The sequence below is a fragment of the Brassica oleracea genome, chromosome C6 (assembly GCF_000695525.1).
Source record: "Brassica oleracea var. oleracea cultivar TO1000 chromosome C6, BOL, whole genome shotgun sequence".
Classification (NCBI taxonomy): Eukaryota; Viridiplantae; Streptophyta; class Magnoliopsida; order Brassicales; family Brassicaceae; genus Brassica; species Brassica oleracea.
In genome coordinates, this window is record NC_027753.1 from 8534836 (window position 1) to 8562060 (window position 27225).

The 27225-nt window shown below is 38.9% G+C and overlaps 5 protein-coding genes across 8 annotated transcripts; 3 read left to right on the forward strand and 2 right to left on the reverse strand.

The window, feature by feature from the left end:
• The first annotated feature begins 1147 nt into the window (after nt 1–1147).
• LOC106296588 (serine/arginine-rich SC35-like splicing factor SCL33) lies at nt 1148–3859 on the forward strand. 2 transcript variants are annotated; one of them, XM_013732752.1, is made up of 6 exons: nt 1148–1219; nt 1786–1974; nt 2099–2176; nt 2848–3018; nt 3108–3212; nt 3311–3859. In XM_013732752.1, exons 2-6 carry the CDS (start codon nt 1814–1816, stop codon nt 3657–3659), a joined length of 864 nt encoding a protein of 287 aa, XP_013588206.1. In that variant the 5' UTR covers nt 1148–1219; nt 1786–1813; the 3' UTR covers nt 3660–3859. The 2 variants fall into 2 exon arrangements, with proteins under 2 accessions (XP_013588206.1, XP_013588207.1); XM_013732753.1 differs by having other exon boundaries at nt 1183–1219; nt 1790–1974.
• A 1168-nt stretch (nt 3860–5027) lies between these two features.
• On the forward strand, nt 5028–8634 carry LOC106300925 (probable acyl-activating enzyme 18, peroxisomal). 2 transcript variants are annotated; one of them, XM_013737192.1, is made up of 14 exons: nt 5028–5389; nt 5473–5602; nt 5676–5926; nt 6020–6221; nt 6315–6355; nt 6450–6566; nt 6800–6876; nt 6946–7166; nt 7247–7341; nt 7410–7626; nt 7702–7827; nt 7909–8007; nt 8076–8285; nt 8379–8634. In XM_013737192.1, exons 1-14 carry the CDS (start codon nt 5121–5123, stop codon nt 8493–8495), a joined length of 2172 nt encoding a protein of 723 aa, XP_013592646.1. In that variant the 5' UTR covers nt 5028–5120; the 3' UTR covers nt 8496–8634. The 2 variants fall into 2 exon arrangements, 1 of the variants encoding a protein (XP_013592646.1); XR_001262111.1 differs by lacking the exon at nt 8379–8634 and having other exon boundaries at nt 7702–7814.
• A 1203-nt stretch (nt 8635–9837) lies between these two features.
• Nucleotides 9838–11734, reverse strand: LOC106297393 (zinc finger BED domain-containing protein RICESLEEPER 2-like). Its single transcript, XM_013733640.1, has 3 exons — nt 10148–11734; nt 9894–10064; nt 9838–9846 (listed from the first exon to the last, which is right to left on the reverse strand). The coding sequence occupies exons 1-3, from the start codon at nt 11732–11734 to the stop codon at nt 9838–9840; spliced, it is 1767 nt and encodes a 588-aa protein (XP_013589094.1).
• Nucleotides 11735–15910: 4176 nt separating this feature from the next.
• Nucleotides 15911–25065, forward strand: LOC106300056 (mediator of RNA polymerase II transcription subunit 13). Of its 2 annotated transcripts, none has more exons than XM_013736114.1 (23): nt 15911–16236; nt 16331–16404; nt 16480–16628; nt 16702–16788; nt 16864–16951; nt 17046–17123; nt 17267–17344; nt 17428–17507; nt 17899–17977; nt 18097–18408; nt 18599–18658; nt 18861–19074; nt 19150–19198; nt 19279–19421; nt 19638–20981; nt 21091–21268; nt 21388–21505; nt 21656–21743; nt 21860–21938; nt 22037–22332; nt 22430–23504; nt 23618–23983; nt 24084–25065. In XM_013736114.1, the coding sequence occupies exons 1-23, from the start codon at nt 16213–16215 to the stop codon at nt 24689–24691; spliced, it is 5667 nt and encodes a 1888-aa protein (XP_013591568.1). In that variant the 5' UTR covers nt 15911–16212; the 3' UTR covers nt 24692–25065. The 2 variants fall into 2 exon arrangements, with proteins under 2 accessions (XP_013591568.1, XP_013591569.1); XM_013736115.1 differs by having other exon boundaries at nt 16489–16628.
• Nucleotides 25066–25589: 524 nt separating this feature from the next.
• Nucleotides 25590–26114, reverse strand: LOC106298836 (arabinogalactan peptide 21). The gene has a single exon (XM_013734972.1). The coding sequence runs from the start codon at nt 25993–25995 to the stop codon at nt 25816–25818; it is 180 nt and encodes a 59-aa protein (XP_013590426.1). The 5' UTR covers nt 25996–26114; the 3' UTR covers nt 25590–25815.
• Between the last annotated feature and the right edge of the window lie 1111 nt (nt 26115–27225).

Consider the following 27225-nt stretch of genomic DNA (forward strand, 5'->3'; position numbering starts at 1 on the left):
CTCATTCTCTTCATCTCCAGAAGCGGTTTCCTCATTCTCTTCATCTCCAGGACCTTTGTTCAGTGTTGTCGGAGCAGCTTCTGCAGCCACATTACTTGGCTCTGTTATCTCCGCCGTATTCTCCGTCGAGTCATTTCTCGTCTTCTCCGTCGAGACATCCGTCGTCTTCTCCGTCGAGACATCCGTCGTCTTTGCCGTCGATTCATCCGTCGTCTTTGCCGTCAATTCAACAATCTCCACCGCCCTCGTTTCACTCTCCTCCGTCGTCGTCTTCTCCACATTTTCTCCGGACCCCGTCTTTGCAAACTTCACTCTCGGAGCCTCTTCCTCCGTTGGATTATCCTTCCTCTTACCCCGTCGCGTTTCGACCACCATCGCAATCGGAACAATCGGATAGATTTCACCGGATTCTATCTCGATTCTCACCGAATCAATCTCGATTTTGGAAACTAGGGTTCTTCGGAACCAACCGAAAAGAGGAAAAAGAGGGGAGAAATGAGTTATAAATTTCGACAAATTGGATCGAGGAAATACAATGAGAGGGTTTGCTAAAACCGACATATTTGGTTTGGTTTTGAGGGATTGGTTCGGTTGGTTAGTATGGTTACACGGTTAGACGATTCGGTTCAATTGGTTTGACCATACAAACGGGTCGGGTCGGGGCAGATGGGTTATACCCTGGTACAACTTGTAAATACTTCAACTTTTTTGTTTATTAGAGTGTCTAAGAGAGATTAGATTATCACATTTGGGGGCAGCAGAGGAGATGCCTCCCCAAAAAAGAACCAAGTCCGAGACTACAACAATCATAAATAAAAGACACAAAGACAAACCGATCACTTGCAAAATCAAACTTGGGCCTAATGCCCACAAAGGAAACCATTAACAACACAAGACAGTCAACCCGTGTCGTAATCGAACCCTCCGAAGCTATCACGACGATTCTACTGACGGCATAGACTAACCGGATATTCTCCACGATTATGCTGTTTATAATGAAAATTTAAGGTTAATTTACGGAAACTGGAAACCATAATTAAATCTTTGAGGGTACATTTTAATAAAATAGGGAGTTATAGGCTAAAAACAGTATTTTAAAAGGTACTGGGGGTTAAAATGTAAGCATATATTTATATATATAAACCTAATTCAGACAGCAAAGCTTTCTCATGCTATTGTCTTATCGCCGCCGTTCGTCACCACCGACCTTCGTTCTCCGGTAAGTCTTTTCTCCTTTTTCTCACCGTATTTAACCTTCCCCTCGAATAATCTGTCCACAGTTTATTCATCCTGTATTCGCCTCCGTGGTAGATCGGAGCTCTTTGTTCGTCCGTTAGTTTTAGTATCGATTTTTTTTAGAATTGAGTCGCACTGTAGACGGAAATTTTTTCTCCTTTTTGTGTCCATGCACATATAATTTTGCTTGAATTGAAACCCGTCTCCATCTGAGAACTGTTTGTGATCTCAGTTAGTATTGGTCTCTTTGATACAGTTCAGTTCAGTTGTTTTGAAATGGACCAAAGAAGATATTTCTAGAGCCAACGAGTTGTAACATCGTAGTTTTCTCCTCGAGATATGTTCTATGATGGCCCAGTCCTTTAGGTGGCAAGACACTGTTTATGTTTTTCCACTTGGGGTAGAGTATGTTAGCGGTTGGAGTTTGGTGATTGAACACTTGTTTGAAGTTTTTGTCAGATGATAGTTTAATTAGAAGGGCTTGCGATTGTGATCTCTTGTTTCTTAAACAGCCAACCATTTTCTTATCTGGTTTGTGTTTATTGACAGATAGAGAGGTTGTTGCAAGCTTGCCGCAATGAGGGGAAGGAGCTACACTCCGTCACCACCAAGGGGGGGTTATGGGAGGAGGGGTCGATCCCCAAGCCCTAGAGGAGGAGGAGGAGGCCGATACGGAGGAGGTCGCAGCAGGGACCTCCCCACCAGTCTTTTAGTTCGTAATCTACGCCATAATTGCAGGTATGACTTCTCTAGAACTCTCTTAATCTAACTATTAATTGTTTGGATAGTTATTAAGCATATCTAGGCATGATGTTTCTCTTTTATGTACTGTGAAGACTTTAACTTCTTTTCTTTTCCTCAGGCAAGACGATCTCAGGAGGTCGTTTGAGCAGTTCGGCCCTCTCAAGGACATTTACTTGCCAAGGGACTATTATACTGGGTGAGACATACTAGTCCCTTATTTACTGTTTAAACATCTGATTTTACTTTGTTCTAGTTAGATAAAATATATATTTCTTAGATCCTCTTTACGAGCTTTCTTGAATCTCCCTGTTTCCTATGTTTAGTTGTTTTCTGTGACATGAGGTCTTCATTTGAATCTTTGAGTCACTAGTTTGAGGTGTCAATAAAAGAAAGAACGCCAGATTGAATTTAGTTAGTACCTGTTGAGACTTCGTACTTTTTAGTGCTTAAGGATAAGTATACAATGTTGATATGTTGCATGTGTGTGAACACGCTATTAGTGTGTTATTTAAAGTTGTTGAGGTTTAACAGTGAATCTAAAGAAATGAAGACATCAAAGAAGTAAGTAGAGTTCTTATGAAGATGTTCTGTATGATAGTGAAGAGTAAGAGTTGAAGTGAAGTTGAGTTTGTAGTCAATTTGAAGATGAATCAAGTCTTCAAGAAGACACATCTTTATACTGAAACTTGCGAAGTTAGCAGGCAAGTGCTTGCTTATTTCAATGTTTATCTTGCGATATCTTCTGCTGCAGGAGACCATATCGCCAACTGTTGTGAAATGGTGCATAAAGTGGTGCATCTTCGTCCTCATTTTTGTATGTTTGGTTCCTAATCTGAGATCCTGTTTTGTTCTATATGTCAAATGCAGAAATCCGCGAGGGTTTGGTTTTGTTCAGTTTGTGGATCCTGCTGACGCTGCTGAGGCGAAATATCACATGGATGGCTATGTTCTTCATGGACGTGAGCTGACTGTTGTGTTTGCGGAAGAGAACAGGAAGAAACCTACTGAGATGAGAGCTAGGGAGCGTGGTGGAGTAAGGTGCATGGAGCTTTCTCTTTTTTAACTTTTCAGTTTATGAATGAGTCCTCAATGTAGAGAGATCTTTAATAACTCTTTTGTGTCCGTAGGAGGCGGAGTCCCCCTAGGTATTCTCGTTCTCCTCCCCGTCGACGTGGTAGATCACGGTCAAGGAGTGGTGGTTACTATTCTCCTCCCCGAAGACATCACCCAAGGTTTCTACATGTTCTGTCTGAACTCCAGTACACATCTCTGTGTAGACAGAACCATTCGAGTAACCTTTTGAATGCTCACCATCTCTCCATTGTCGCAGGTCTATCTCTCCCAGGGAAGAACGATATGATAGGGGGAGATCATACTCGCGCTCCCCCGCCTACAATGGCTCGAGCGGTCGCAGTGTAACTCCAGCCAGAGGCAAGAGCCGCAGCATAAGCCGTAGCCCAAGAAGAAGCATAAGCCCGAGTCCTAGAAGAGGCGGCATTAGCCCGAGTCCCAGAAGAAGCATAAGCCGTAGCCCGAGCCCTAGGAGAAGCATAAGCCATAGCCCGAGAGGAAACAGGAGTCCAAGCCCTAGGAGAAGCAGGAGCTGCACACCTGAACAGGCCAGAAGCCGCAGCCCACCGCGTGGGGAGCAATACGAAGACCGTTCACCAAGCCAGTGATTTGATTCTTCACTCTTTGGATATGCATCATCTCTATGTTATGATTATGTCTCTCTTTTTCTTATCCTAAGACAGTTATTATGATTTGAGAAAAGATGAGAGATCTATGTAGTGTCGAACCTTGGCTTTGTTATGTTATTGAGGATTGAATATTTTTATGGTTTGATGATGTTGAGTCTTATGGGAGATTGTTAGTGTTATTGTGTCCTCTTTAAGATTAAGTCATTATATTGAAAGTTGCAACATTAGACTATTTGGAAAACTGTGTTGGTTTGAATCAGAATCTCGGCTAAGATGGTTAGCTTCTGCTGGAGTACCATAGCGATGTTGATGCTGCACGGGAATCTAAGTCCAACAATCCAAAAGCCATCAGATTCACCGCATCTGGCCCATGTAAGGGCCTACCATAATATGTCTTCGTAGAGCCGTGTTCAACGGGGCAAAGATGAGTAGATTTGGTTTCTTTTAAAACTCAACAAGACAGAGACTATGGTCCCAATCTTGACGAGTAGTTGGGTTTGTTGATAAGGATTAGACTTTTTCATTTTGTTTTAGGGAACACAACAAAACAAGACAAGGAGACTTCATCTTAAACAGTGACACTAATTTGGCAGTTGGAACTTTCTTGTAAAGCTGTCAAATGATCCGTCTATGGCCCAATTGAGCATAACCAGTTGGACCATTTCAGTTTTGGATAGTAATGGGTGGTCTATATTGGACAATGGTCCAAACAAATGTCCAAGACCAATAGAGACCATGTCCAAATAGGCATGTCCAAATAGACATGTCCATGGACACCCAATAATATTTATAATTTTTTTTTAATTATTAGTTTAGATTTTATTTCTAAAATTTTGAAATTTTGAAAAATTGTGTTTTCCCGCCAAAACCGAATATTGCGTTTTCCCGCCAAAACCGAGAAATTGAGTTTTCCCGTCAAAACCGAGAAATTGCGTTTTTCCGCCAAAACCGAGAAATTGCGTTTTCCCGCCAAAACCGAGAAATTGCGTTTTCCCGCCAAAACCGAGAAATTGTGTTTCTCGCCAAAACCGAGAAATTGCATTTTCCTGCCAAATTTATGAAATACATTTTTCCGTCAAAATAGTGAAATTACGTTTTCCGTCAAAATCGTTAATTTTTTATTTTAACGATAAAACTATTTTTTTGGGTTAATTGTAAAACTATGTTTTCTTTTGTTAAACTCATGAAATTATGTTTTAAAGAAGCCCATGGAGACTCATTGTCCATTTGGTCTTCGTCCAATTGGACCATGTACCAATTGGTCTTTTGTCCAGTTGGACCATTTATTAATTGGGCACGTCCATAGTCCGCCCAAAATGAAGCCCATGGTCAGCCCGGCCAGTGACACCTGTACTTTCTTGTTCACGAAACCTACTTACCTACTAGCAGCACTTAAGTATCAAAAAAGGCTATGACTTGTATGGAGAGATAGAAAAAGAGATGTGGAAGAGCATAGGAGAATTGAATAGTGAGGATTATGTGAAAGCTGGATTGAGTTTGGAAAAGGCTAAGGGGTTTCAGAAAGTGGTAACAGATGTGATTTCAAGGACTAAAGGTGTTGATCCAAGAGATCAATGGAAGGCTTTGGTGGATGAGTGTGTACTTAAGCCATGGCATCCTCATCCTCTTCATCAGCTTCTCTATTACTCTATCTATTCAAACTGGGATGCATCTATCCACGGCCCTCCTCTCTACTGGTTCCCTTCTCTGTACGTCCATCTCTCTCCCTCTCTCAAACCAACTTTGTCTGAGTTGCTGAGTGTCTGTCTATTTCTTCTTTATGTGTGTTTAGATCTCTGTCAAAATACACAAACTTAGGAAGGCTAATGGAAACTCACGGGCCAAGGCTTCTTGGTGCTTCATATAAAAACCCTCTAGAGAGTTTTGAGCTTTTCAGGAGATTCTCAGTTGAACATCCTGAAGTAAGGCAGTGACGTTGAACATTCAAGAACAAAAAAGACTCTTTCGTATGGTCTAACTTTATGTTTTCTTCAGGTTTATTGGTCTATTGTTATCGATGAGCTTTCACTTAAGTTTCACACCCCTCCGAGGTGCATCCTTGACAAATCAAAACCTGGAGGGACATGGCTTCCTGATGCAGTACTTAATACTGCTGAATGTTGCCTGATACCTTCAAGCCGTTCTCAGAGGGAGGATGATAGTTTGGCTGTTGTATGGCGAGAGGAAGGCTTTGATGATTCTCCAGTCAATCGAATGACATTCAAAGAACTCCGCCAGCGAGTAATGTATGTATCATGAATGTCTTTACTGATCATACGGTTCCATTGATCTCCCTATTATATTTCGTTGATTTTTGACACATAATACTTTATACACAGGTTGGTGGCAAATGCGATAAGTGGAAGTTTTGCAACGGGTGACACGATTGCCATCGATATGACAATGACAGTGGATGCAGTGATTATATATCTGGCAATCATATTAGCTGGTTGTATTGTTGTCTCCATCGCAGACAGCTTTGCAGCTAAAGAAATTGCCACAAGGTTGAAAATCTCCAATGCAAAAGGCATTTTCACTCAGGTTTGTGATACAGTCTTGACTCACATTTCTTTATATTTCTCAGCTTACCATAACCAGATATACAATGATTCATTTTTCATATGCTTTTTTCAGGATTATATACTCAGAGGAGGTCGGAGATTTCCTTTATACAGGTGATTCTTCCATTCCTGGTCTTAAAACTCCATGAACCAACTACATAAATTAAACTGAAACTTGCGTCTCTCCCCCTTTGTTTTTTTTCTGTAGTCGGGTGGTTGAAGCTGCTCCATCAAAGATCATTGTCCTCCCAGCTTCAGGGACTGAACTGCGTGTTCAGTTAAGAGATCAGGACATACCATGGAAGGATTTTCTGTCCAAAGCTAGGTAAATTTTGCGTTAAATCTCTAACTAGAGCCAGATGTCCAAACTCTTGATTTATTATGATATTGTCCGCTTTGGCTTAAAGTATGGCGGATTTGTTTTGGAAAGGCTTCTCCCCAAAAGGCTCATATTGAACTGGACTATATATATATTAGACTTTTTTTTGTCTAATATCCGATATGGGATTTGGATTGCTAATTTTTTTCTAACAAGTATGGCTCCAATTTGTTTTGCAGTGTAGAGAACAACTATGGCCCCATCTATCTACCTGTAAACTCTGTGATTAATATTCTCTTCTCATCTGGAACTACAGGTAAAAACATTCAAATTGTAATAGAAATTTTTAGAGCAGCTGTTGATCAGTTTGTTTTTTCTAAACTAGGTGAACCGAAGGCTATACCATGGACACAACTCTCGCCAATTCGTAGTGCTTGTGATGGATGGGCTCATTTTGATGTCAAAGTGGGTAACACATACTGTTGGCCTACGAATCTCGGATGGGTGATGGGACCAACTCTTATATTTTCTTGCTTTCTAACCGGTACAACGCTTGCACTCTATCACGGGTCTCCCCTCGGCCACGGTTTTGGAAAGTTTGTTCAGGCAAGACAACCTCCATTGCTGTCTCCTTTGTCAACATTTGATCAAACCCCACACTTAACTGTGCTTTGATATTACTTCAGGATGCTGGAGTCACGATTCTTGGTACTGTTCCAAGCTTGGTGAAAACTTGGAAGAGGACAAACTGTATGGAAGGGCTTAATTGGACAAAGATAAAGTAAAGAATAACAAACCTGTGGTTTATATGTTATGTGTTCTGTCTGATGTTGGTTTGTGCTTTGTTAGATATTTTGCCACAACAGGAGAAGCTTCAAATGTTGATGATGTTCTCTGGCTTTCTTCTAAAGCTTATTATAAACCTGTGATCGAAGTTTGTGGAGGCACTGAACTCGCTTCTTCGTACATCATTGGAAGCCCGCTTCAACCTCAGGCTTTTGGAGCGTTTAGCACACCAACCATGGCTACTAGAATCATCATCTTTGATGAAAACGGTGTCCCATATGTAACGAATACTTTTGACATGTTTGCGGTTTATTCTTAAGGTTTGTACATGATAGAGACTGTTTTGTTTTTGCAGCCGGATGATCAACCGTGTACTGGAGAAGTTGGTTTGTTCCCGCAGCACTTTGGAGCCACGGATAGACTTCTGAACGCAGACCATGAGGAAGTTTACTTCAAGGGAATGCCAATGTATAAAGAAACAGTGAGTAGTTTAGTAAGGACTTTGTATATTCAAATTGCAAAATGAGCATCACTTAAACTGTTCCTTTGTTCTGTTCTGCAGCGACTTAGAAGACATGGTGACATCTTGAAGAGAACCGTAGGAGGATATTTCACTGTTCAAGGCAGATCTGATGATACCATGAACCTTGGAGGAATTAAGGTAAACTAAATTGGTGTTTTTTACATCTTGTGTCCTCAAAGTTTTAATCTTATTTTTGCATTATACAGACAAGTTCTATTGAGATAGAACGAGTGTGTGATCAAGCCGATGAATGCATCTCTGAGACGGCTGCAGTCAGCATAACTCCGGCTAACGGTGGTCCAGAGTTACTGGCCTTATTCGCAGTCTTGAAAGAAGGGTTCAAGAAACTTAGTGAAGAAGAGCTCAAGAGAAAATTCTCAAGAGCCATTCAAAAGGATCTTAATCCTCTCTTCAAGGTAAGTAATAGCTTTGGATCTTAATTCGTAAAATCAAAGTTACAAAGAGTTTGTTTCTGGTTAGGAAATGGAATTTTTTGCAAAATTTTGCAGGTGAGTTTCGTGAAGATTGTGGCTGAGTTTCCAAGAACGGCTTCGAACAAGTTACTAAGAAGAGTCTTGAGAGATAAAATGAATCAAGAAATACAATCTGTACGGAGTCGAATATAGAGCTATGGAGAACATATACTATTGGGAAACGTTAGTGTTTATTGAATAAGAAGTTATAATAAATAAGATAAAGTCCTCCCAGAGCTTTGTCTTGAGATACAAGAAAGAAATGATTCCATTTAGTCATCATTTTGTTTCACATTGCAATATTCATTTAATAAAAGGACGAGAGAATATATATGGGGAGAGTGAGCTTTGAGGGTAAGTGACTATCACTGGGACACATGAGCAGAGACGTAGTTTTTATGGGCAAAACGGATCTTTGCCGCTGATGTTAAACCTTGGAGATAGGCCTCTCGGTTGGGTTGGACCTCACCCAAATGGGTATGTCCAACTGGAAGTTTTCTTTTTCTGGGCTCAAAACACCAATACCCATATTTAGTCCACACTTAACAACACCCACACCCAATAACACTCATCACCCAACTGGACACCCAAACCCGTCCAATTATACGCAATTTAAGTATTGGCCCAAATCTGTTTTTTCTTTTTTTTTTGAATATTTGCCCAAATATGTTTAAATTCAATTTAAGCCCACTTTAAATATTAAACAACATTGAAATATGATAGAAATATCCAAAATTGAGTATTAAATTTTTGAAACTTTAAACAACATTGGAAAACCTGAAACAATCTCAAAAGACTTAAGTTTTTAACAACACTGTTTATGAATTCACTTTGTTCCAGCTTTGTGACTTTGTCTCCTCTTATTTGCAGCCTGCAACAACAAACAAAAAAGAAGATTCAACCTCAGATTTTCACCAAATTCTCAAGACAATTGCAGATGAAGATACAGATCTTTAGCAGTTATGACATGAATGAAAATGCTGGTTTTTGAATCCAAAACAAAACAAAAAATGAGATTCATTAGCCCACAAACTCAAACAAGTTACTTGCAACTTGCAAGAGTAAACTAAATCATTTATCTTCAGATCAATAGCTAGAACATTTCAATGTATTGAATGTGCTCTCATAATGTTCTCTCATATCACAAGTGCTCAATTCATATCAAAAGTGCTCATTTCCAAAGAAAGTAAACGAGTTTTACTTGAATGAGTAAGGTGTAGAATCATACCTCAATTCAAGTTTATAGACTCTCCACTCTCTTCTTCTTTCTCCTTCTCTTTATCCTCTTCTTCTTCTCCTCTTCTGTCTTCTCAACAGACTCATCACCTACGAAAAAAAAAATAGTTTTATGAAGATTCAGAAGCAATTTATTTTATGAATAGATTATAACCAACACTAACCCATTTCAGGAAACCCTTTTAACCAATTTCTTGTACAGACCAAGGCTTGGACATTAGTAGGTAGAAGACAACTTATGTACTTGTTAAGGACTCTACTACCAATGCTAAACGAAGATTCTAAAGCAATAGTTGTTATGGGTATACTCCGAACCTCTCGTGCCATTGTTGCCAACTCTTTGAACCGAGCTGAGTTGTCTCTCCAGTAATGTAACACATTCAGTTTCTTGTAAGCGGCCATGTCAAGCAATAGCTCATCTAGATATATGTCGAGAGCAGACTTGCCACTGCCAACAACTTTCTGAGAAAAGAAGGCGTAGAAGCCCTGAAAAAAACAGGTTAAACATCACTTATATGATATCAGAAATTCATAACACTTATCAGAAATGACTACAGAGCATAACTTACCCCATAACCGGCTGGAACATCGGGTATTTCTCCTTGTGAAGTTGTTGCAGCACTACTGATTCTCTGGATTTTCTTGTAAACTCCAAATAGTTTATAGATCTTTGAACGAACATTAGCCAACCTTCTCTTACAAGTAGACTGATCCAAAACCGAGAAACAATATTCTAAGAAGTGAAATTTCAGTCTTGGATCCAAAACTGCAGCAACTGCAAGGATATCAATGTATTCTTCCAAGTATTTCTCAAACTTGAGCGTCATACACTTCACCATTTCACAAATAACAGGATCAGAATAATTTGCATGAGCTCTCAACAAACACTCAATCTTCCAAATTTTATTGAAATACAAATTTGATGTTGGGTATGAGGAACCCGAAATCAAATTTGTAATCTCAGAAAATGGCTTCAACAACTCGCATATCACTTCTGCTCTCCTCCACTCAGAATAAGAGGGACAATTCACATAACTCGGTTCTACATCCGCCAAGTTACCTAGTGCAGCTTTGAACTTGATAGCTCTAGAAAGCATAAGGAAAGTAGAATTCCAACGTGTGTTTACATCTAAAACCAGACCTTCATCACCTTCGACCTCGGTTCCCACTGTTTCAACACAGTTTTGAAACATTCTTTCCCTGCTTTCTGATCCTCTAACAAACTTGACACTCTCCCTGATTTTCTGCAAAGCTCCTCCAATCACTGCTAAGCCGTCTTGAACAATAAGATTAAGGATGTGTGCTGAACATCGTACATGGAAGAACTCTCCACTGCAGAACAGATCTTTGTGCATCTGTCTCTTCATGATACTCTGCATGCTATCATTCGAAGAAGCGTTGTCTACAGTGAGACAGAAGACCTTCTTTTCCAGTCCCCACTCCTCCAGCAGCTCAACCAGCTTCATAGCAATGGTTATTCCTGAATGAGGCGGAGGAAAAGCGGTGAAAGCCAATATTTTAGCTTGCAAATTCCAATCAACATCTATGTAATGCGCAGTCAAGCAGAGATATCCTTCGATAGTAATAGCCCTCCAGAGATCTGTTGTCAAAGAAACCCTTCCAGGAAAATCATTTAAGAATTTCCTAAGTTTCTGCTTCTCACTTTCATAAATCTTCAACACATCAGAAGCTGCTGTGTTTCTACTCCAATACTCAATGCTAGAATTGACATAAGTAAAAGCCATTCTAATACTCTTATACTCTACAAACTTGTAAGGAAGATCATGCTCTATAATGGCCATAGCTATCATCTCACGAAACACCATCATATCTACCTTCCTAGAACTACTTCTAGGTGTTCTAACCGCTTTTGGACATACCTTCATATGACGAGTCAGAGTTGAGGTTCCATTCCTGCGAAGATTCAAGAAGTAAAACCTTCTACAAAGGTTGCATCTGATCTTAGTTGTACCATCAGACAACCTTCCTCCAAGTATAGTAAACTTCCTCCAGCACCTAGAGACTCTACGGCGTGACTGAACTTGTCTCGGTTGTGTGCCTCTGTTAGCCTCTGAATCATCTAAAACTTCATGATCCTCTATATCTTCATCCATCACATCATTCTGACCATCATCGTTCAAGTCTATAGCTTCCATTTTCTAAAACAAAAAAAAATATTTAAATGAGAAAGGAGCAGTTATCATGGTCAAAGGATCAATCAAAGAGAAATAATACACTTGGAGTTAATCAATGATTCCCACAGAAGAAGACACAGGAAAGCATAGGACACTTGGAGTTAATCAATGATTCCCACAGAAGAAGACAACTCTAATATTAACATACTAGACCCCTACAAGTCTTCAACTCAAGCCTCATAACTTGTATGTAAATAAAAGTTAAAAAAAGGAGCTCATGAAACCTGAATATCTCTAACGATTGTTATAACTTTGAACTAGACATTCTTTTGCTTACAACATAACTTTCTTTGAAACCTTGAAACCGAAAGTCAATAGCCTATTGAGATGAAGATGAACCTGTGAAACAAAGAGTGCTCAATGTTTGATGGTGACTCTGCTTGGCGTAGAGTTTATCTTCAGTAACTGCTCTGGAATGTACCTACTACCTGTCACACACAGAAGCCCATTTGGTGTTCCAGTCATTAAGTAGGTCAGTAGAGATTTGCCTTGTTCTATGAACTAGACATTCTTTTGTTTTACCTTTCTCCTTGACGTGTATTTGGAGAGTATCAAGAGTGATTATGCCGTCAGTCAAAGGAAGTAACTCTAGCTTGATCGTTGCTGTAGATTTCGAAGGAACACATCTGATGCATTAAGAAAGTTAAAAACCAGGTCATCAATAGTAAAACGTTACCAGCCGAGAAAAAATAAATTGAATCATAAACCCATAAACAAAGAATCTGGAATCTGACAAACACAAGACTACTCAGTTATACTTGAGAATCATACCTGAAATCGTGAGGAGAAATGGAGACACAACTAAACCTCCTTATAAGCAGATGACTCCTCTACAAGGAAGAGAAACCTTCAATCAAAAATGAGTTTTTAGTTTAAAGGGTTTCAGTAAACATATATTTGGATGAGAAAACTTCAATCGAAAACAAAGGAATGGTTCGAAACTTACCACATAAGAAGATAACTAAAGGAAGTTTCAGAGCTAGGTTACTGATTCATAAGTAAGACGTAAGGGAGGAGATAAATTGAGCTTCAATCTTCATACAACTCCTCGTGTTTCTGAATCCAAAACAAAACGATATATATGAGTTTTATAATCTAAACAATTCATCATCATCATCAGATTCAGAGCAAGAGTAAAACGAGATAGATTCAGAGCAAGAGTAGAACGATTCATCACAGATTCACAAAACAGAACGAAGCTAAACTCGAGATGGATGAAGAGATAAACCGAGATGGATCGAAGCTAAAAGCCTAAAACCCACAACACAGAACGAGATGGATGATCGAATCATGAAGCATACCTGAAATCGCGAGAAGAAGAAGTAGAGAATGGAGAAATCTGGTTCGGATTAAGAGAATCAAAGCCGGAGAAGTCGAATCGAGAGGCAGAGATCGATTTTCATCGCGATTTTGCCAGATGAATCGAAAAGCAGAGACCGATCGAGAAGAAAAGAATCGCAGAATGATTTTTCCTCAAATTGTCTAAACCCTAGAAATTAAGTGTTTTGGGCCAGCTCAACACCCATTGGGTTTAAACCAGTTAGGCCATGGGCAAAGTGGGTCTTTAGCCCAGTTAGACCATAAGTTATTTGGGTATGACCATCACCCACCCATGTTTGTTTTGAATGGGTGAACCCATGGGTGGCCCAACCAATTGACACCCCTACTTGGAGACTCGGCGAGCGTGAAGGACAAACGGACAGGTCTGGTGAAGTGGTTGGACTTGGTCAGAATGTTGATGATAGTTTATTAGAGAAAATGTTGAACATTATTTAAGTGGTTGATGATAGTTTATTAGAGAAAAATGTTGAGTATTATCCTATTATAGGAATGTTAATTTGCCAGTATTAACCTAGGAATGTCAATTTGGAGTAATTTTAGAATGTTAATATACTTTGTATACATAATCAAATTATGCATTTAATATACCATTAAAATATAATTTAATATAGTGCAGACACAGAAGATAGCAAGCATAACACATAACATACCACAAACTTAAATCTTAAACTCTTAAACTACTTGCAACATTTGTAGCTTCTTCATCTTTGTCATCAAAATAATCTTCAACATCACCAAAATTTTAAATTAGTCAGATACATTGCATAATCCTTTCATACGAATAGTAAAATTTTATCTTTAAATTATGCATAAGTATGCAACCAATTACGAGTCCAAAGTAATGCTTGCACATTTTTGGAAGAAGACGGTTTTGGTATGTAGTCAACACCCGACCTTCAATACTAAAAATAGACTCTGGTGTCATTGTAAAATTGGGATGATGAGAATATCGCATGCTAGAGAAGCTAAATCATGACAATGTCCATTTTCTTTTTAATAGCTCAAAACTTATATATATGTAAAATTTTTAAACTCTATAGCCTTTGTTATTCCAAAGGCAGAACATGCACAACAAAATCAAAACCACAATGACGCAATCATTTTATATCAAGAGTGAGACAATGAATGTAAGGACAAAGCGACAAACAACTCAACATATGTCAGAAAAAAATCATAAGCACATAAACATCAAGACAAGAAAAAATAAGTTTACATAGTTCATTTGGAATTAGTGTTCATGAATAATTAGAAGACGAACCATCCACGGATTGCTTGTATGTTCTTTGTAGAGAAACTTAAAATTCTTCGCATAAACTTTGTTATCCGAAGAACTGGTATCTAGCTTATCATAAGCAATTTGAGTATTTGAGTCTTGAACCTTGGATCTAAAATAGCTCCCATTGCTAAAATGATATTATATTCATCCCAATATTCAGTAAACTTGGCTTGCATTCTTGTATGAAGTATATATTACTTGTAGGATACTTCACAACTGAAAATATGTTTTGATGGTGTTGAAAGGCTTCAAAAAGTCACAATTTTTGTTCTCCATGATCTTATTTATCTTAAAGGCATTATATCTTATATCATGAAACTAGCAAATTTCTTACGGAATTTAAGAGTTCTAGCAAGTATCTCATAAGTCGAGTTCTAACAAATGGGTACATATAAAGACAATAATTTCTACACTCTCATTACAACAAGTTTAAAATTAGTCCTTCTTTGATTCAGGTGCACAAACTTCACACTATTTTGAATATTTTTCAGAAGGCCATTAGCTAATTTCAATCCTTCCTTCACTTAGCACCTCACATATAAAAAAATTTCTTCACATGACAATATATTCTCATTAATCATCTAAACACAATGTTTGATTTTTTTGCATACAAGTATTACTAGTAACATTAGCCAAAGTGATGGAAGAAACTTTCTTTTCTAAACACCACTCCTTCAAACAATCCAAAACATTTTTATTAATAGCTGTGAAAAACTTTGAAAGTATATAAATCAAAAACATAATAAATGACAATGTGTCTTTATTAATCGCATCGATCAGTAATCAAACAACATAGAGACAAAATAGCAGTAGCGATATTTAATAAGAAAATATTATTGATGTTTGATTCGACGGTAAACGGACGAGACTTAAATCATTCGTTATCAATTCATTTTAAGTTAAATTAATGTTTAATTGGAATTAAACCCAATAAATTAACATGTAAAGCCAAACACACCCACTCATGTAACTCAGCCAAACAAAATAGTTTGAACACATAGACCCAAAATTTATGGTATCCTGAGATGAAAAATTAGATCACATGTTAAAGATTAAATATATATAAATATGTCTATTATATATATATTCATACGACGTGAAACAACTGCAAGTTAAATCACAAGTAACAAATACATATATTTTTCTTACTCAATTTAAAAATAAAATAATTTACATATTAACTATATTAATTTCATAGACTGGGACAATGTTTATATTTCGTTATGTCCAAAACTAATCTCGAATATGGTTTATTGAATCATTATTACCTAATTTAAATTTACAAACAAGAAGTTAGTTTTTTGATAAAATATTCTGATTTTTGATTATTGTGTCAGTATAGAGATTTTTTTTACTTTTTTGAATATTTAGGGATTAATTATCATTAATAAAATAGGTTGGGGAGGAGGGGTTTAAATGTTTTTTTTTTATCACAGAGATGAAGGTTTTTAACTTCTTTTTTTTTTCTATAAATCTTCATAATTGACTTCAGTTTTAAGATGGAACCAAAAACAGAAAAAAAGAAAAGAAAAAAAAAGCAAAAAAAAACCCTAAAGAGAGTTCGTTTGGATCTGGTTTTACATGTAAAGTGAAGCCACGGGAAACGGAGTCGTAGAGAGAGAGAGAGAAAGAAAAGATCGTACGAAGAAGAAGAAGAAGAAGAAGAAGAAGAAGAAGAATCTTCCGATCTATAAAAAAAAACCGTATCACTCGTCCTCGTGACAACCTCACAGTCTTTGCCTTTATGATTGGAATCGTGCTTTCCTCGCGATAAAGAGCTTCGTAAGTGTCTTCACGATCAAAGTAGAGCCTAGAGAAAACGATGTGGACCAATGTCTTCAGAATTGTAAGTCTTCGCTTTGATTCTAAATACTAAAGACATTCACTTTCCTTGTAAAAAAAGTATTGATTTTGATAATCTACTACTTGCAATTGCACAGGGGGGTCTTCATCACGTTTCTTGGTTTCAGTTTCTTCCTAGTGAAGCTGAGCTCAATCCCACCTCTGATACAAGGTTCAAGCTTTGAGCTTTTTTTGTCTTTCTCTGGACTTTTATATGATGACAGTGTGTACTAATTTAATCCTGTAGAGATTTCAGTTCAAGAGCTGAGCAGAATGATGTTGCTACATATCTTGTACTTTCATCTCATCTGCGCTTGCAGAAGGAAGGCTTTCTTACCACATGGACCAATTCTTTCGTTGGACCTTGGGATCCATCTCAAGGCTTATACAACCCTGGTAAGTGTAAAGCTAAACACCACCACTCTTGTAAGTCTTTTAGCTGGATATCTGATGATCATTTACTGCTTAGACGAAAAGATCAAGCTTTGGCTTTTTCTTCCTGGACGTCATTCATCAATCACTGATAAAGCTCAGGCTGCTGTCTCAAAGCTTAGAGGTAATTTTTTTTATTAATGATTCTTTGATCTTTCTTATGGTTCTTATTATGGCTTCTTTTTTCTTCTGTTAAAAGTTGTTGCGTCAGGAATCTGGGTAGCACCTGGGGACTCTGAGGAGATATCAGTTGCCTTTTCACAGTCTTTGCGTAATTGCATTGAAAGGTTTAGTTTCTTATCATTTTCAGAGATAGTGGGTTGGATTAGGGACATAATGGAGTTGAGATATCTCATATTAAGTTGTTTGATATTGCGGCAGAGCGTTAAGTGGACTTTCCTACATGAGATTCGGAGACGTGTTTTCAAAAGTCAGCCCTCAAAATGAAGAATATTTGAGGTACCTGCAACTTGTTGTAGCTTCTGCTATTCACTAAATAGATGTGATCCTGCAAGACCTTGGTTTGCAGAGTGTAGTTTCTAAAATCAAAAGAAGTGTATGATTAGGTGTGTGTGGCTAATGATCCTTGGATCTTTATGCAGGAGGGGTCGTCTTACTGTTGAATTCATATTTGCTGCTACCGAAGAGGCAGTTTTTGTCCATGTCATTGTTTCTGCCAAGTCCGTAAACACACTTGTCATATATGTTCGATTAGAGCGTCTTATAGTAATTGTGAAACTAACATTGGTTTTAATGTGCGAAGGAATGTCCGGACACTTTCAAGTGGCGATGCTGAGAGGCTGTCAAGGAGTTCTTTAAAAAACTCCAGTTATAGGCTTCCAGGTCAGTCATTTCTTCAATCATCACCTGCGATGCTAAATTTTGATCACTTGTCTATGATAACTGAAAGGAAGTTGTTGAAACTAGTACCAAATCCTTATTTGTACTGATATATATGCTAGTGAATGAATTGAGAGATGCGACTTTTGTACTCAATATTCAGTGCATTCGGCTCTGAAAAGAAGCTCGTGTAGTCTAGAACTATCTAAGTTCCTCGAGCAGAGTTATAGAACCTCTTCTTCTTTTTTTGCTCCAAGAGTGGAGATTATAGATTGTGCTAGACGTAACTCTTTGAAGACAAAATTGTTGAATTGAGACCTTAAATGAATCGTTTATCTTCTGCACATGTTTCTAGATAGTTACACTTCTCACAGGCTTATGTTATTCCCACCAGTGATTGTTTCTCCTCATGGAATGCGGGGTAGCCTCACTGGATTCTGTCTCAATGACCTTGTCAAGCAAGTCTACTTCAGGTGCAATTCATACCTTTGCTATCTAGTGTCCCCACTCGACGTTTTTTTCTAAATGCATAGCTGTTAGTCTGATCAAACCAATATGTTTCAACTAAGATTAGATTATTTTTCTCATACAGTTCTGGAAACTTAAGGTCTTCAAGTGGATATATTGGTCTCCCTCCTCATGTTGATATTGCGTCCCGTCTGATAAATGGCGATCACTGTTACGTGGAAGTTACACTTGGTTGCTGCCAAAATATAAATGACAACACAAGTCAAACTAATTCAACCTTTGCGGTCAATGTTCCCCAAACATCAGTTGGGAGTAAAGATCACCGGAAAGGACACCCAGATATATTATCGAAGTGTGAAAAAAGGTTCATATATCCAGCTGAGGCAGTGCTTGTGCCAATCTTACAGTCGGCATTTGCTAAATTTTCTTTGAAAAGGTAAAAACTAAAATGTCAAGGTAAGGAAGTTATTTAGAATTTGTTGAATAGTTAACTGTGTAGGATCATAGTGAGATGGGTTTTAGGAATTGTTTAAGACGCACGTTACAGAGCGTCAACTTGAAATAGATGTAATAGTTGTTATCTTTCCCCAGCTTGGAGCTGATGCAAGGTGAAATCATACTTGCAGATTTTGGCTTCAAAACTGGATAGGACCATCACTGGCAGGCTCGTCGTTATTTATGCACTGGTGAGTCCTTTTCTTCTATTTCGGATACATTCTGAACATCAAAGGGAACCCATAGACGTCTGAAATGCAATCCTCATGATTGGCAGCTCCATAGGAGTGAGATCTGTTGCATTTCTGAGTTTTCGAATATTGAGCTTGACTATTTTCTTTTTATTATAGTAGTCTGTTCATGATCCCTGAACATTTAGTCTGTTTTATGCAGGGCTGGTGATTTTGACTTCTTTGGAGCGTCTGGAAATAAGAGTGATGGGTTCTATGAAAAAAATGGCTATAATAGCAGTGGCAGTAGCGGTAATAGCAGCATTAGTTCAACAAGTAGTGCTTCTAGCGGGAGTGGTTGGAGAATGACTTCAAGAACTGGTGACCTTGATGCGGATGCAGATTCTTTGACTTGTAAAGATGATCACCCAAAATTGGTATGGCTTTTATCTGTGGAAAGGGTGGAGATGAATAGTACTGATAACGAACCAGTAACATAACATCCTTTTCAGGGTTCCAAGCGGCCGCGAACAGGGATGGCAGAGTCATTCGGTCAAGTAGGTACTGTCTCAAAGGCACCTATTCAAGAAGCATATACGTCAGGCTTGGGTTCTACTAAAACTAATAAACTGATGTTCCAGGCACTGCAAATGATCAATTTGGTTGGGATTGGGATGATGACGATGATGATGATAGAGGAGTTGGCATGGATATCCAAGCACTTCTTTCAGAGTTTGGGGACTTTGGTGACTTCTTTGAGAATGATGCGTTACCTTTTGGGGAGGTAATTTCCGTCTTCTGTTATCCTTTAGTATAATAAAGCAACTACTACTTGCGTTCTCTATGCTGGTGAATGATATTGCGCTCCTGCATTGGTTCATAAATCTAGACTGTATCTCGTAAAGGTTTGAGTGGATGGTGGTGCCTCTTACTGTGTTTTGGTCATGTTGCCTTTGGTGTTCAATCCTTACCTAACAAAGCACCTTTTATGTTTGTGTAGCCGCCGGGAACAGCAGAGTCGCATTCCCTCATACTTCCTTCAGATTCTGCTGATGTAGGTTCGAGTCCAATGGATATGATGGATGTATCAGACCAGATTGTGTTGCCCGTTGGATTTTCGTCTTTTGAGAGCTTTAATCCTGCTCCCCCTATCATTGATGAAGGCCTTATCAAAAGTCAAGAAGTCATCAACAACAGTGTCACTTCAGCTTCAGCTCCTTCAAATCAAATGTCAAGCTCTTCTAACAGTGAGTTCGATCATTTGATGAAAGCAGAAGCTATGATGACATTTGCTCCTGAGTATGGAGCTGTTGAAGCACCTATGAGCGAGCTTTCGTCGACGTCTTTCAAAAGCCCATATCTTCCCAAGTCTCATAAAGTGGAGAGTTCAAATTCAAGAACGAGTAACTATGTTTATGGACCCACACCACCTGCCACTGATTCTAATGGAGCAGCCGATAAGATTTTGCTTGGATCAAAAGCATACATTGGTAACAATGATGGCAGAACTTTGTACACTAAGGTAGAGGGCAGAAAGGACCAATATGATAAGCTACCTACTTTAATCAGTGACAACAATAGTAAAAAGAAGGGTGTGTTTCAGTTAAAATATTCAAACTACAATGCTGCTAGTGCTGTTAAGACTGTACAGGGGAAAAAGACTGACGGTATATCTGCTGTTGTTAGTACTTTGTTATCTTCAAAGACCTTGCTGGCAACAGACGTGGGAAGCGTTATGTTCCAAGCCTTCATGTATAGGATGCGGCACAAAGCCATTTCTTCGAAGCACAGTTCACCTGTTAGTCTGAGTGGGCTGAGTGGAAACTTCTTCTTGAACCAGGTGCCAAATGGGCCTAGTAGTCTGACAGACAACGTATCTGCAAGGAACGAGATATATAAGAAAGAAGTACCTACTAGAATAGCTGGAGATTTCGATGGAGGAATGTTAGACAGCCACATGAGTGCACCAGTTGGCGTGTGGCGGACTGTTTCAGTCCCAAAAACAGCTAAACCTGCTAGTTCGCCAAACATTGAGGCAGGCTCATCCTTGCCCCACAGTTCGTTTAGCGAAAACAGCTTGCTTTCTTATGGCCAAAAGCAGCCGTTGCAGGAGCTTCTAGATGGAATAGCACTACTTGTACAGCAAGCTACTTCTTTCGTTGATTTAGCTCTGGATTCAGATTGTGGGGATGGACCTTATGGCTGGCTTGCACTGGAAGAATTGTGGAGACGGGAACTGTCGTGTGGACCCTCTGCTGGCCATGCAGGCTGTGGGGGAACTTTGGCTTCCTGCCATTCTCTGGACATTGCTGGTGTCAAGCTAGTTGACCCACTCTCTGCTGAGGTAAGCTTTCAAAATGGTGTAACCTCCCTGTGCGACTGCTGGTTATTTATATGGTACAGGGTGTTCAGCCGGTTTAAACCTGATTCTGGAGATTTTTTTTACTTTCCAGGTTTTTCCTTCCTCTGTCATTACACTACTGCAATCTGACATCAAGACAGCTCTGAAATCCGCATTTGGTCAGTCAGACGGGCCATTATATGTCACAGATTGGTGCAAGGGCCGAAATCAATCAATGGATGGAGTATCTATTTCCGAGGGATCTACTGCTGAGTCAGTCCTGAGTGAAGGTAAGCACATGAATTTTGATTATTTTTCGGTCTCACGCTGGCTATCATCTCGTTGAACTCTATTGTTTCTACTGTGGTTGTTGATTCTGTTATTAATGAAAATCTTTGCATACAAGCAGTGTCAAATGCGATAGATGGTGGGAAAGGAGAGGAGTCTGCTCAGAGCCAAGATATATACAGTTCAGAGTTACTCCGACCTACACTTTTTGTTCTTCCATCACCCTCTATACTTGTCGGGTATGTTTGCCGATGTCTGTTCTATGAGTAGTCTGAATGTAAATGTTTTTAATAGAATGTGGTCTTTATCAAGATCCCCTTCTGATTGGATTATTTCCTGAAGTATTCATGATTTCGTTCTGTTACTTATGTGTCAATCACTTGTGACAGGTACCAAGATGACTGGCTTAAGGTTTCAACCAACTCCTTGCCACATTGGGAAAAGGCCCCTTTCGAGCCATATGCTCTGCCGAAAAATGTGAGCATTTAAGGATTATGGCTGAGAGATTTGCTTTTGTTTTCCGCAATTTAGGCCAATTGATGATACTCTTGACCACTAAGATACCTGTGATTGTTCTTTGTTACCTTTCACAGATGAACTATACTGTTGTATGTCCAGATATAGATCCTTTAACCAGTGCTGCTGTTGATTTCTTCCAACAACTTGGAACTGGTGAGTCCACGAATTTATATATTTTGAATTTGTGATTGAGGTTATTTAAACATGACATGAACGGGTCATTATGTTCTGCTGAACCTTTTGTTGCATAGTTTATGAAACGTGCAGACTGGGAACCCATTTGCCAACGATCCTGGGAAATCAAATGGAAACTGACGCTGGAAGATTATCCTCATCAGGATTTGTTCTGCTTGATTGCCCTCAGTCGATGAAGATTGAAAGCAATAACACGTCGCTTCTGGGATCTCTCAGTGATTATTTTCTGTCCTTGTCGAATGGGTGGAATGTAAATAGCTACCTGAAGTCTTTATCAAAAGCGCTGAAAGGTCTTAAGCTTGGGTCTGGGCTTTACACAAACCAGAAAGAAGGGTCAGCTAGTCCATGCATGGTAAGTATGAGTTAAAAACTGGGACAAGCATTTATTTGCCCACTTCTACCAAGTGTAGCTGTTGTTGATACTTGGTTGGCTTCTACTTTTCTTTCAGGTAGTGTACATAGTGTGTCCATTTCCAGACCCTTCGGCAGTTTTAAGGACAGTCGTTGAATCGTCTATAGCACTTGGATCAGGGATACAGCCAGACAGAGACCGGAGATCTTTACTTAATAGTCAGGTTGCAAGGGCCTTTGGTAGTTCTGCTGCTGTAGACGAAGCATCAATATCTCACATTCCAGTGCTTTCGGGGTTTAGCGTCCCTAAACTAGTTCTACAAGTTGTGTCTGTTGATTCTATTTTCCGGATAACAAGTCCAAGCTTTAATGAGCTTGTCATCCTCAAGGATACTGCCTTTTCTGTCTACAATAAAGCTCGGAGAATTTCAAGAGGAATGCCTAATGATGCATTTCTCTCATCATCATCATTATCTAGCAGATCCTCTTCAGCCTTGGCATCAGTGAATTCTATCTCAGGAATCTGGAAAGACTGCGTCAGTTCTCGAATGACAGGTTCTACACATCCAAGAGATGGTGATATTGATGGTAGCATTAGAACGAGTAGTTGGGATAGTAGCTGGCAAATAACAAGATCTGGAGGATTAAGCTGCGACTCAAACAGAAACGGAGATTTTTACATTAATGATGCAATTTTCTATCTATTTGAACCGCTTTTCATCCTTTCCGAGCCTGGTTCTGTGGATCGTGGAGTTTCACCTACTTTCGGCGGCTTAGGGTCTGAGTCTTCAAAGCCAATACCTGAGGATGGTGGCAGAGGTTCAGGACTTGGCGTCAATTCAATGGAAGGTACAAGCTCCCACGGGGATGCATCACAGGTTGAAGGGAAGGCTGTTCCAAGCTTACATTGCTGCTACGGTTGGACAGAGGACTGGAGATGGCTTGTAAGCATCTGGACGGACGCCAGGGGTGAATTGCTTGACACACATATATTCCCCTTTGGTGGGATTAGCAGTAGACAGGATACGAAAGGGCTGCAGTGTCTTTTTGTTCAAGTTCTGCAGCAGGGATGTCAGATACTACAGGCATGTTCCTCCCCTGAAAATGGATCTTTCAAACCCAGGGATTTTGTCATTACGCGCATTGGGAGTTTCTTTGAGCTTGAGTACCTTGGTAACTTAGCTTCTTTTACCTTTACATCATGTTCTTAATCCAAATGGAAGTAGAATTCTCTATTATTTAACCCTGGTATTTTCTTGTCTACTTCCAAAACTCTTATATAACAGAGTGGCAAAAGGCAATTTACACAGCTGGAGGTCCTGAGATTAAGAAGTGGCCTATTCAACTTCGACGTTCTGCACCTTCTGGCGTAGCCACCAATAGCAACGGACCTTCCTTGCAACAGCATGATCTGAGTTTGATTCAAGAGAGAGCCTCGTCAACTAGCACACTCTACGGTGCTCACTCAAAACCATCCACCTTTGTGAAAGGCGGTATGGGGCACTCTGGTGGAAGAAAGCAAACAATGGGTGGACAAACCATTTCTGGTACTCCAAGGGGGTTGTTTCAGTGGGTTCACAGCATCAGTTTTGCTTCTATTTCACTTGATCATTCTCTGCATTTTGTTCTTCCGGCTGAGTTGGTATCTCCTGGTCAGTTTCTCATTGGTTTCTAGTGTTCTCCTCAGTTCACACAATTTTAGAAAGGGATGCAAGATACTGACTTGCATGTTTATCTTACGCAATTACGCAGGAGGTGGACAGAGCAGTACTGGTATGAGTTCAGCAAATTACATTGAAGGTTTCACTCCAGTCAAGTCTCTTGGGTCAACGGCTTTTGCTTACATGATGATACCATCACCCAACATGCGCTTTCTTCACCCAAGTCCTCTTCAGCTTCCTACATGTTTAACTGCGGAATCACCTCCACTTGCTCACCTCCTTCACAGCAAAGGCTGTGCAATCCCCTTGTCTACCGGATTTGTTGTTTCAAAAGCTGTGCCTTCCATGAGAAAAGACTCGAGAATAAACGTGAAAGAAGAATGGCCATCAGTTCTCTCTGTAAGTCTCATAGACTATTATGGTGGTTATGACAACGCTCATGACAAAGTTCTTCAAGGAATCATGAAGCAAGGCGGTGGACGGACCAAAGAAACTAGAGATTTTGAGGTTGAAAGCCATCTAATCCTTGAGTCAATTGCAGCAGAACTCCATGCTCTATCGTGGATGACTGTTAGTCCAGCATATCTGGATAGGCGGACTGCATTGCCGTCTCACTGTGATGTGGTTCTCAGACTGAGTCGTCTACTTCATTTTGCGGATAAAGAACGCTCCAGGCTACCAGATAAGTCAGGAGTTTGAAACAATGCAGGAGCATATCACTTAAGTTGAGTATCAAAAGATGAGACCAAGCTTTCTGTCCTGTCCTGCACCTCCTGAGTAATCTGTCATGTTTAAGGCACTTAGGTTTCTTGGGCTAGTTCACCAGCGCTATACATTATAAAGTAGGAAGAAGTGGTGTAGATCTACTAGATGTAGTCCAGGTTTTTATTCGGGGCTTAAGAAATCTGTAAAAAAAAAAATTAGCATTTACGGCTTGCTCTACTTGTTGTGATTCACTTTAGGTGCATAGGTTAGTTTCCTTATAGCCCCTTTGTATTTGTAATTTAACTTTGTTCATCATTCCTCTGTAAAGTCGACACAATATTATTAATATTGGTTTCTCAGGGAAATACTTGGCTCTAAATACTTGTTCTCTTGTAGAAATATTGCTATCTTTGGGGCTAAACATAATAGTTTTCTTTTGATCCAGTCACATAATGAATCCCGACTGTTGTATGAGTTGTGCAGCTGAAGATTCTGACAACAGGCTTGGTTCTCAACCACTGGGTCGCCTTAAGAGGCTAACGCATATTTGTGTGTGATTCAGATCAGGTTTTAACTCTACTGATTGGCTACATATATGGATGGATTACTGCAACTATTGTTGTGTGGTTCAATAATCATTAAATATCATTTATTGTGGGGTCATCTTTAGCTTTCTTTCTGTGGCGGGACACATGGAAACTCATGTTGCCTTGAGGCACCATATCACCATTATGATGATGTCGGCATCATAGTGCCCCACACTTCCTTCCAAATACAGCTCATCACATCATTGATTCCACCAACTCTTAGACAATTCCAAAGTATCCCCTCTCTTATTGAATCTTTTTATGTGAACCCAAATCAATGAAATCTGATATATTTTGTAACGTCCATTAATAAGTTATGTGATGCTTTTCACGGATGTGTGGATAGTTTGTAAGATAAAACGAATCCATAAACAATGAAAAACGATGATGATACATAGAAGCACATATAGAAACGGATGGTTGCATTAAGAATAATGCAACACTCTATAGAATCAAACCACACACAAAATCATTAACAAAAACAATAAAATTAATAGAGGGGAAAAAGAATGATAAATGTTTGTTTTTGGCTCAAAAGAGAAGACCAGATGCCAGAGCAACAATAGATGCAAACAATGCTGGTACGAACATAGCAGCATCAGATGTTGGGCTTGGAGCTGGAGCTTCCACTGTCGCAGCCGCCGCTTGTCCTACGGCTGAGAAAGCCACAGCAACGATCATGAAAACAACCATCATCTTCATTGCCTCCATTTCTTAGCTTTGACGTATGAAGAAGAACAAAAATTTAAAAGAAAGAAATAATTTGTTTTTTTATTGTATGTGTGTGTGTGTGTGTGTTATGACTTATGATGATAATAGCTGTGGGAATGGTATTGTGTCTATTTATACAACAATTGAAGAAGACTTTCACAGCTGGCAAATTGGCTGTCTATTGGCCCAAACCACAGTTTTCTTCTTTATTCATTTTCAACCTCACAACTGAAACTTTTATAAACAAAAAAAATTTGATTATAATTAATTTGTTTGTAAACGTTCACATGACTAGTTCAAAAAGTTACATCAATTTTTTTTAATTTTTTTTTTCTGCTTTTAAAACTAAACAAATTTAAAGTTCTAAGATTAGCTATTAGCCTATCTATTAGTAATTTTTTTAAACTTAATTCTAATTACTAAAACTTTAGTTTTTTTTGGTAAACAAGTGATTGTTTTAATAAAAAAATGTACAGAATTTATTATATATAAAACACTTATAGTAACATATTTGTTGCAAAATTTGTCTTCATTGGAACTATTTGTTTCCTTCAAGAATCACTATAATATATTTCATTTCATTAAAAGGTGTCAACTGGCCGTTTTAGTTCCTTGAAGTATTTCGTACCAATGTTCACCCCAAACTATGAAAATGACCAACTACCAAAAGGATTAAGAGTTATTTTTATGATTTTTTATTACACAGCATAGCACAAAGTGCTACTGAAGTAGTTTTCAGTTGTTGAAAAAATGTTTAACCTTCAAAAAGCGAAACCAAGAATGGACAATTATGTAATTAGACATGGGTTTTCTAGTTGGACTGGTTAAGGTTTTTTGAAATTGAAAATTATTGGTTTGGTGGTGGTGGACGCGAATCTCATATGAGATTGGGTTTAATTATTATTTTTTCTTTATTCGTGAAAGAAACTGTTTTGTTTCTTTACTTTTTTTTTTTATCTCCCATAAAAATAAGAACAGAAAACTGAGAAGCTGACGAACAGAGAACACGTGTAAAAACGAAGAAGCAGATGAACAAGATTTTCGGACGAAGAAGACGATGTCGTCTCGAAAGCGGAGAGCTTCAAAGGGCGAGACTAAATGTTAGATACTTTCCTTCCTCCCAGTTTCATCGATTTGGATTTCAGATTAGGGATTAGAGTTTCAATTTTTGGGTTTCAATTTTTCGAGTTTGGTAAGAGCCTCAACGTGAGGTGTTAGGGTTTTGATTTG